At 56.2% G+C, this 10,485-nt stretch overlaps 1 protein-coding gene across 1 annotated transcript in view; it reads left to right on the top strand.

Annotated features, from left to right (window-relative positions):
* The first annotated feature begins 722 nt into the window (after positions 1-722).
* Positions 723-10,485, top strand: part of LOC144736543 (collagen alpha-2(XI) chain-like) — a 45,263-nt gene continuing 35,500 nt past the window's right edge. Inside the window, exon 1 of the mRNA XM_078619092.1 lies at positions 723-1,696. Coding sequence (XP_078475218.1) covers positions 1,459-1,696 — 238 coding nt within the window. The 5' untranslated portion in view covers positions 723-1,458. The remainder of the gene's footprint in view (positions 1,697-10,485) is intronic.

Genomic DNA, 10,485 nt, shown 5'->3' with positions numbered 1-10,485 from the left:
AGCATGGTGTGCGTGTGTGTGGTGTGGCATGGTGTGTGTGTGTGTGGTGTAGCATGGTGTGTGTGTGTGGTTTAGCATGGTGTGTGTGTGGTGTGGCATGGTGTGTGTGTGTGTGGTGTAGCATGGTGTGTGTGTGGTGTGGCATGGTGTGCGTGTGTGTGGTGTGGCATGGTGTGTGTGTGGTGTGGCATGGTGTGTGTGTGTGTGGTTTAGCATGGTGTGTGTGTGGTGTGGCATGGTGTGTGTGTGTGTGTGTGGTGTAGCATGGTGTGCGTGTGTGTGGTGTAGCATGGTGTGTGTGTGGTGTGGCATGGTGTGTGTGTGTGTGGTGTAGCATGGTGTGCGTGTGTGTGGTGTAGCATGGTGTGTGTGTGGTGTGGCATGGTGTGTGTGTGTGTGGTGTAGCATGGTGTGTGTGTGTGGTTTAGCATGGTGTGTGTGTGGTGTGGCATGGTGTGTGTATGTGTGGTGTAGCATGGTGTGCGTGTGTGTGTGCGCGTTGTGTATGGGTGTGTGGCGATTGTGTGTGGGTGTTGGGGTGTGGTTGAGTGTGGTTGCTGAGTGTGTTACTCCAGTCACGGATGATGAGTGGATGGGGAGGGGGGAGGCTGTAGAGGGGGGGGGGGAGCTTCTGGGAGGTTGAGTTGGGGGGTGGGGATGGGTGGCCGCTGTGACACAGCCCTCTCCTCCACTCACGGGGAGCTCCACACTCCGCGAAACGCCACTCAGCTCTCGGGGTCGCTCTCTAGAAACTCACCCACAATCAGCATTTTATATACACACACTCACCAACAAAATACACACCGCCACACACACTCACCAACAAAAAACACACAGCCATACACGCACCCACACACGCACACACGGACCCACACACTCCTGCACACTCTCACCCACACTCTCACCCACACTCTCACCCACACTCTCACCCACACTCTCACCCACACTCTCACCCACACACACGCATCCACCCACACACACGCATCCACCCACACACACGCATCCACCCACACACACGCATCCACCCACACACACGCATCCACCCACACACACGCATCCACCCACACACACGCATCCACCCACACACACGCATCCACCCACACACACGCATCCACCCACACACACGCATCCACCCACACACACGCATCCACCCACACACACGCATCCACCCACACACACGCATCCACCCACACACGTATCCACCCACAGACGCACCCACCCACAGACGCACCCACCCACAGACGCACCCACTCGTCACACGTGCACTCAGCTAAACACTCGCCCACACCCACCATTCACCACACTCTGCACCCCTTGCTGCTCTCAATGTAACTCGCCCGAATCTCCACCACCGCCGTCACGCACCGCCGGGGCCGTGATGACCTTCATCACAGCGACTCAGAAGCCGGGAGAAGTCTCCGTCTCACGGCGAGCACGGGACAACTGGATCCGAAGGAGATGACAATGATGGTGGTGGTGGTCGTGATGATGATGATGATGGTGGTGGTGGTGGCGAGGAAGAAGATGACTGTCGTGACGACAGGGAGCCATCGGGGTTTAGTGATGGCCCAGCGGCACCATCAGCAGTTGATGGTGGTGGTGCTGATGGCGCTGATGGTGGTGGCGGTGCCGGCCTCGTCAGCAGCGCACGGGAACAGCGTGGAGCCGGGGGAAGAGGGATCGGCGTTCATCTCTGGTGGGGAAACTCGCGCACACACACACTCACATACAACCACACACTCAGACAATCACACACTCACACACAACCACACACACTCAGACAACCACACACACAACCACACTCTCACACAACCACACACACACAATCACACAATCACACTCGCTCACTCTCACACAACCACTTACACTTACACAATCACACTCGCTCACTCTCACACAACCACTCACACTTACTCTCACAATTACACACACACTATCACACAACCACACACACACAATCACACAATCACACTCGCTCACTCTCACACAACCACTTACACAATCACACTCGCTCACTCTCACACAACCACTCACACTTACTCTCACAATCACACACACTCTCACACACAATCGCTCACACTCAATCACTCGCGCACACTAACGCTCTCTCGCTCTCACGCACCTGTTCGCACACGCGTCTGTGTGTGTGTGTCTGTGTGTGTGTGTCTGTGTGTGTGTGTGTCTGAGTGTGTGTGTCTAAGTGTCTGTGTGTGTGTCTGTGTGTGTGTTTGCACGTTCGACTTGTTTAGACATTGCTATGCGAACCGTAAACCAAAATTTATTTTTACCAATTGTATTGTGTTAACCCAAGTTTACACGCATTCGCTAACGCACATGCGCACAGACTCAGCTTTACACTCACACACCTGTGCACACACACACACACCTGTGCACACACGCACACCTGTGCACACACCTGTGCACACACAAACGCACACCTGTGCACACACAAACGCACACCTGTGCACACACACCTGTGTACACACACCTGTGCATAGACACGCACATAGACACGCACGCACACCTGTGCACATACACGCACACCTGTGCACACACACACGCACACCTGTGCACACACAAACGCACACCTGTGCACGCACACCTGTGCACACACACCTGTGCACACACACCTGTGTACACACACACACCTGTGCATAGACACGCACATAGACACGCACGCACACCTGTGCACACACACACGCACACCTGTGCACACACACACGCACACCTGTGCACACACAAACGCACACCTGTGCACACACGCACACCTGTGCACACACACACCTGTGCACACACACACCTGTGCATAGACACGCACATAGACACGCACACACACGCACACCTGTGCACACACACACCTGTGCACGCGTGTACATCATACTTTTGCGGACACACCAGTACACAAGTGTCCAATCGCACACAAAAGGCAAAGGACTAAGATACCCGGCAGAACCTTAACGAGACTGTTGGGGCAAGTGTTAGCGAGCGCCTATTAAAGCCGGCATGGAACACGAGGGGAGGGGTGGCCAGCACCACGTTCGGCCGCCTTTGTCTCCCCAGTGGCGATGTTTACTAGACACCGCACGGGAACTCATTTGAGGCCGAGTCGGAGGCCCGGGACCGGTTCAGAAAATCGTCACCGGTGTTGGTCGTGAGCGGGAATCGAACTCGGGTCACCTGTGCGCACAAGCAATCACGTGTGCATCAGTACACACATGTACACATATTAATGTACACACACACTTGTGATGTGCGCGTGTGTGCTTCTGTATGTCTACGTACACACGTGTGTGTGTGTGTGTGCCGTGTGCGGTGTGTGAACATCGCCACGTGGGAGACACAGGCGGCCGGGCGTGGGGTCCTGGCTAACCATCCCTTCGTGTGCTGTGCTGGCCTGAATAGGTGATGCTACTCGCTAACAGCACTTGGCCCAACAGTCTGTTAAGGCTATAGGGGCATCGTTGTTGGCTTTGTCCGCGCGTGCGTATGTTGTGTGTGTGTTGTGTGTGTGTGTTGTGTGTGTGTGTTGTGTGTGTGTGTTGTGTGTGTGTGTTGTGTGTGTGTGTTGTGTGTGTGTGTTGTGTGTGTGTGTTGTGTGTGTGTGTTGTGTGTGTGTGTTGTGTGTGTGTGTTGTGTGTGTGTTTTGTGTGTGTGTGTGTTGTGTGTGTTGTGTGGTGTGTGTATGTGTTGTGTGTGTGTGTTGTGTGTGTTGGGGAGCGGTGGCGCAGTGGTTAGGCGCACGAGGCTGCGAACCCACAGCCACCCGAGTTCGATCCCCGCTCACTGCCGACGTGAGTGGCTCGTATCGAGACCGCGCCTCCCATAGGTCGACTCGGCCTTTAATGAGCACCAAGCGCGGCTACTAAAACGTCAGCACGTGGGGGAGACAAAGGCGGCCGGGCTTGGGCTGTCCACAGCCTACCCCCCCCCAACATCCCTGCTACACCGGCACGGTGGGACCTTGGCCTTGGCTGCATGCCGACTCAGACGTGCGTCAACACGCAGCAAGAGCTGGAGCGAGCGCACGTCTGTGAACTGCCCCCGACTCTCTCTTTCTCTCGAAGGGGATGATGGTGATGATGATGGTGTGGTGGTGGTGGTGGTGGTTATGGAGGAGGAGCACGCGAATGATTCCCCGTGGTTTATTAAACCCTGTAGGCTCTCGAAATTCGTTGCTCCGGGATCGTGGTTTTAATGTTTTCTTTCGGCCACGAGTGTCGTGGCCATTGTGGACGAGAGACTCGCTTCGTGTCGGAGGGAGATTCGCTGAGTTGAATGCTGCACCGCCACCTCCTGACCACTCTCCACCTCCTGACCACTCTCCACCTCCTGACCTCTCGCCATACTCGTGCTGCGAGCCACGAGTATTGCCACTCTGCTAACTCTGTTGCCAAAATTAACTGGAGTCGAGTTTGGGTACATGGGTTCATGTGGGTCTGGGGAATGGGTTCATGTGGGCCTGTAGATTAATTTGAGCCATACGAAACCGGCGGCCACCTGTGGTTTGTGTGAGTGGGTGAGCATGTGTGCGTGAGTGGGTGAGTATGTGTGTGTGAGTGAGTGGGTGGGGCCTTACCATCAGCCCCACCAAAACTAAGCACCTGCCTGGATATTTTGTACCATGGGACACTCCACCCACAAAACTCCCAATCGGTGATGGGGCAGTAGTGGAGAGAGTGTAGAGTTTCCCATACCTGGGCAGTGTGCATATGACCGGCTCCAGTTTAACAGCAGAGGTCTCACTCCGAATCAGTCGAGCGGCAAAAAATTTTCATCGGTTGCGTAACGCTGTGTGGAAGATACCTGGTCTATCACTCCGCACGAAGCTTCAGGTCTTCTCGGCCACAGTCATTCCCTCCCTTCTCTACGCTTGCGAAACGTGGACCCCCCCTAATGGAATATCTTCGCCGGTTAGAAACATTTAGGCTGGCCTGCCTACGATCCATCCTGGGTTTAACCTGCAGGCTGGATTGTGTGAGGAGCTCACAAATCCTTGAAAGATCTGGGCAAAGAACCATCGGTGAGCTCCTCCGGCAGGCAAGGCTGCGTTGGCTAGGTCATGTAGCCCGCATGCCCAGCCACCGCATGCCGAAACAGCTTTTGTTCGGCCGGATCGAGGGGGCTAAACGGGCGCGGCACGGGCTAGAGAAGAGATGGAGTGATGTGGTACAGGAGGACGTGGAGCTGAGTGGACTTGCCGATGACTGGTCCCAGCGGTGTCAAGATCGGCCTCTGTGGAGGAGGCTCGTGAAGGACGCTACTGGGCAGTTGAAGGCAGTCGCCCTCCAACAGCAACAGAGGGCGGAGGAGCGACGCTCACAACAACGAGCGAAGCGTCGGATGGCTAAGGCATAGCAAGTTGGCACAGTAGGGGCCACAGGTGGTGCATCAGCCAGTCATCTCGGTCATCTCAGTCAGTCGACACGTGGCATCTGGTCTGCCCCGTGACCTGCCAGCGGGCGTTCGACACTTCATGTGGCCTCAAGGTGCACATGGCATGGCACAAGCATCGTGGTGACGTCACCGCCACTTCGTGGCGAATAGCGGTTGTTGTTGTGAGTGGGTGAGTATGTGTGTGAGTGAATGTGTGAGTGAGTGAACGAGTGAGTGAGTGAACGAGTGAGTGAGTGAACGTGTGAGTGTTTGAGTGTGTGAGTGAGTAAACGTGAGTGTTTAAGTGTGTGAGTGAGTGTTTGTGTGAGTGTGTGAGTGTGTTAGTGAATGTGTGAGTGTGTGAGTGAATGTGTGAGTGAGTGGTTGAGTGAGTGAGTGTTTGTGTGAGTGAGTAAACGTGTGAGTGTTTGTGCGAGTGTTTGTGTGATTGAGTGAACGTGTGAGTGTTTGAGTGTGTGAGTGAGTGAACGTGTGAGTGTTTAAGTGAGTAAGTGTGAGTGTGGGTGAGTGACTGTGTGAGTGAGTGAGACAGGCGAGTGTCTGCATTGCTGCTGCTACGCCTGTCACCTGCGCGCGCGTGGTGACACCCCCCCCTACCCCTCACCCCCACCCCTCACCCCCCACCTCCATCCCTCACCCCCCACCCCCACCCCTCACCCACCCACCGCCCGGGTCAGGGTGCCAACATCCATCTCGACCGCTGTGGGGTGCGGGTGGAGGGGTGGGTGATTGTGCGTCTCTGTGTGTGTCTCGCTCTCTCTCTAAGGGGGGGGGGAGCATTTCAGCTTCACCATTCACCCCTCACCATTCAACCACGCACGGCTCTCTCCCGCAGAGGGTGGTGGGGTGAGGATTTACCCAAATATAAATGTCTTATTATCACGACGTTTGCTTACCCAGGAACGCCCCCATATAAAGAGCTTCATAGCTCATCGGATTTCTACCGCAGGATACACATTCTGAAAAGCCTTTCCGAGTCCCAAGACTATTCTTCAGGAGGGTCCTACCACGTTTTCGCAGTCGGTGGGGGAGCGATGCTGCCGCTGCTACCGCAGCTGCTGATGCAGCTGATGCTTCGTGATTGCCAGTGGAGTGATTTGCAGGTGATGTCACGGTATTGGGTGTTGGGCCGATAACCGGTGGCACGAGTTTCAGTCAGGATCGAGAGAAAACCCGTTCATAATAAGGTGGAGAGGTCACACACACTCCGAGTACAAAGATCCCCCCAGTATCGCCTTCAACGGGCTGCTGAGTCGACCTAGGGGAGGCCCCAGAACCGGCTCAGATGACCATCGGTGCGGAATGAGTGGAGATCCGCTCGCCGTTGCTGACGAGTCGTAGGAGGAGTACGGCGTGTTTGCTTTGTCATCGCAGCCGTGGGCTCCCCACGCGGGTGGGTGTCTGGGTGGGTGGGCGAGTGGATGGGTGGGTGGGTGATGGAGTGAGTGAGTGAGTGTGCGTGCGTGGGTGGGGTGGGTGGGTGGGTGGGTGATGGAGTGAGTGAGTGAGTGTGCGTGCGTGGGGTGGGTGGGTGCGTGGGTGCGTGGGTTGGGTGGGTGCGTGGGTGGGTTGGTGTGTGAGTGATGCGATGTGTACACATCGCCACTGTGGAGACAAAGGCGGCCGGGCGTGGTGTTGGCCACCCACCTCCTCGTGTGCCGGGCCGGTCTTCGTAGGTGCTCGCTAACAGCACTTGTCCGAAGAGTCTATCAGGCTATGCGGGGGATCTTTGTCTTTGCGTGTTTGAAACTATCCCTGTGTGCGTTATTGTTGTTATTATCACCACTACGACAGTGTTGTGCTTATTTAAACTAAACACGATTGACCCAGGAAAGCCTCACTGAGTCTCGTGATTATTTTGTCCGGAGGGATTCCCATTGATTATTTCAATTCATCAGAGAGTCTCGTTTTTTAGGGGGGACTTGTACTTCCCACGAAAACCAGGGGCACATTTGAGCTACCTGGGTTCTCTTTGCTTCTCTACTTGGGGTGGTTTTTAAATTTTGTTCCCCTTCGGCCTATCACCATCACCACCATCACCACCACCGTCACCATCACCACCATCACCACCATCACCACCACTACCACCACCATCACAACCACCATCACAACCATCACCACTACCACCACCATCACAACCACCATCACAACCATCACAACCATCACCACCACTACCACCACCATCACCACCACCGTCACCATCACCACCATCACCACCATCACCACCACTACCACCACCATCACAACCACCATCACAACCATCACCACCATCACAACCATCACCACCACTACCACCACCATCACAACCACCATCACAACCATCACCACCACTACCACCACCATCACCACCACTACCACCACCATCACCACCATCACCACCATCACCACCACTACCACCACCATCACAACCACCATCACAACCATCACCACCATCACAACCATCACCACCGTCACCACCACTACCACCACCATCACCACCACTACCACCACCATCACCACCACCGTCACCATCACCACCATCACCACCACTACCACCACCATCACCACCACCGTCACCATCACCACCATCACCACCATCACCACCACTACCACCACCATCACCACCACCGTCACCATCACCACCATCACCACCATCACCACCACTACCACCACCATCACAACCATCACCACCATCACAACCATCACCACCATCACAACCATCACCACCATCACAACCATCATCACCACCTTCACCATCACTAACACCATCACCACCACCATCCCCACCATCACAACCATCATCACCACCTTCACCATCACTAACACCATCACCACCACCATCCCCACCATCACAACCATCACCACCACCATCACCACCACCATCCCCACCATCACAACCATCACCACCTTCACCATCACCAACACCATCACCATCACCAACACCATCACCAACACCATCACCACCATCACCACCATCACCACCATGACCACCACCATCACCACCATGACCACCACCACCATCACCACCACCATCACCACCGCCACCACCTTCACCATCACCAACACCATCACCACCATCACCACCATCACCACCATCACCACCATGACCACCACCACCATCACCACCATCACCACCACCATCACCACGGCTACCATCTCCGCCCGCCCGACCGGTCCCCCTTAAAGGCAGCGCCTGTAAACGAGTGAGTGAGAGGGGGGGACATCCCCTGGGCTCACGGAGTGGGGGCAGTCCTCGTGGCTTAGCCGAGTAACAGGAAACCTTACAAAGGGGGGCATTGCGTGCTCCCCCCCTCTCTCTCTGCCCCCCCTCTCTCTCTCTGTGCCCCCCCCTGTGTGTTGTGTTGTGGCTGGCCGTGGTTGCTGGCCACCCAATCCCTTTCGTAGAGTTGTTCCGTTCCGGTTCCTTCGTCGGTGCTGCTACTCGCTACCAGGGGCGCCGCGGTGGCTAGGAGATGTTAACTACCTCGCCTGTTCTACAGGAGGTCGTGGGTTCGGTCCCGACCCTGACGCCTGCTGCTGCTGTATATTTGGAGTTTGCGGGTCTCTATCCACGTGGTCTCGTGGATTCTTCTCCGGGTTTCTCCGTTTTTTTCCACCTCCACGTTTAGAATCGACGTTGCACGTTTTAGAGGATTTGGCTGCGGCGTTATGTATTTCCACGTGGTGATGATGGTGATGGTGGTGGTAAGCCGCTACTTCATTGGGGCTATCATCTGTGGCCGTGTCACGTCTGGAAAAGAGCCACACAGCTCAGTGGGGCCTTACCTGGTTAAAACAAAAGTGTGTTTGTTCGTTTTAACAGCACTTGCACCAACAGTCTGCGAAGGCTCTAACCGGTGGCGATCTCTGGTCTGTGCCGCGTGTTTTTGTTGTTTGTCCCTGCGCCTGAATCGCCTTACGGCACCGCGTCGTTGGCGTTCGGCGGTCCCCTGCGCGCTCGCGAGAGAGCCACAACCCCCCACGTGTGTGAACAAACAACAACAAACAACAACAACAACAAACGAAGGGGTACAGGGGCAGAGAATTGGACCTCCGCTGGAGGAAGCCCGAGAAAGCCTCTCTCGCTACTTGGGCTGACACTTTTAAGAAAGAAAAATTAATTTTCAAAACCGGAGTTTGATTTCCGCTCACGGCCCAACGTCAGTGACAATCATCTGAACCGATCCTGGGCCTCCCCTAGGTCGACTCAGTCCTTGGTGCGGTGTGCAAACATCACCAATTAGGAGACAAAGGCGGCCGGGCGTGGTGTTGGCCACCCACCCCCTCGTGTGCCGTGCCGGCCTTCGAAGGTGCTCGCTAACAGCACTTGCCCAAACAGTCTGTTAAGGCTACACGGGGGATCTTTGTCTTTGGGGGGGGAGGGGCCTAAAAACGATAACAGGAGGCCCCCCACCACCACCACCCCTTGTGAAGTCCCAACGAGAGGGGCCTTCCGACATCGGAGACGCCGACGGACCCGTGGCTTGGCGCGGCGCGCATCGCCGCTGAGACCGAGGGGGTTGGGAGGGCCGGGGGTGGGGGCTGACGGTGGCGGTAGCTGCCCGCTGCCGTGCGCACGCGTGACCAATGGAGGTGGGGGTTGGGGGAAGGGCGGCTGCCGGATCGGCCACTGAACGGCACGGCCGAGAGAGTCGCGTCCGTCCCCAGCTGGCGAACGGTGAGGCCATCGCCTCTCCTGGAATCCCAAAAGTACCGCGGGGACCCCGCCTGGGACACTGCTGGAGTGGCACAGCTCGCGTGACGCCGCTGGGACGGTGATGATGATGGTGATGATGACCACCCGTAAGACGGTGAGTCAAGTCTAAGGCCCCGTGGATTTTGTTTCACCATCGCCATCGTCATCAGCCATGGTCAATCCACTGCTGGATGAAGGCCTCCCCGCGCCACGGCCACTACCCTCCCGCCTCCGCGATGGTAACAATCCGCCAAAAAAACCCGCTCGCGGGACGCAGCTGATTTCACCGCTCCGTCTCACGCGGGCGGTCACTCTGCTCGCGGTCGGACGAGTTCCATCCCTCGGCTGCCGTCTGCGTGATCATCCGGCGTGGGTGACGCCACGGGCCGGCGTAGAGTCCTCTCACCCACATGCTC

The sequence above is a fragment of the Lampetra planeri genome, chromosome 61, assembly GCF_965212315.1.
Source record: "Lampetra planeri chromosome 61, kcLamPlan1.2.h2, whole genome shotgun sequence".
Lineage (NCBI taxonomy): Eukaryota > Metazoa > Chordata > Hyperoartia > Petromyzontiformes > Petromyzontidae > Lampetra > Lampetra planeri.
Note: the sequence above shows the minus strand (reverse complement) of the source record. Positions and strands in the feature narration are given on the sequence as shown.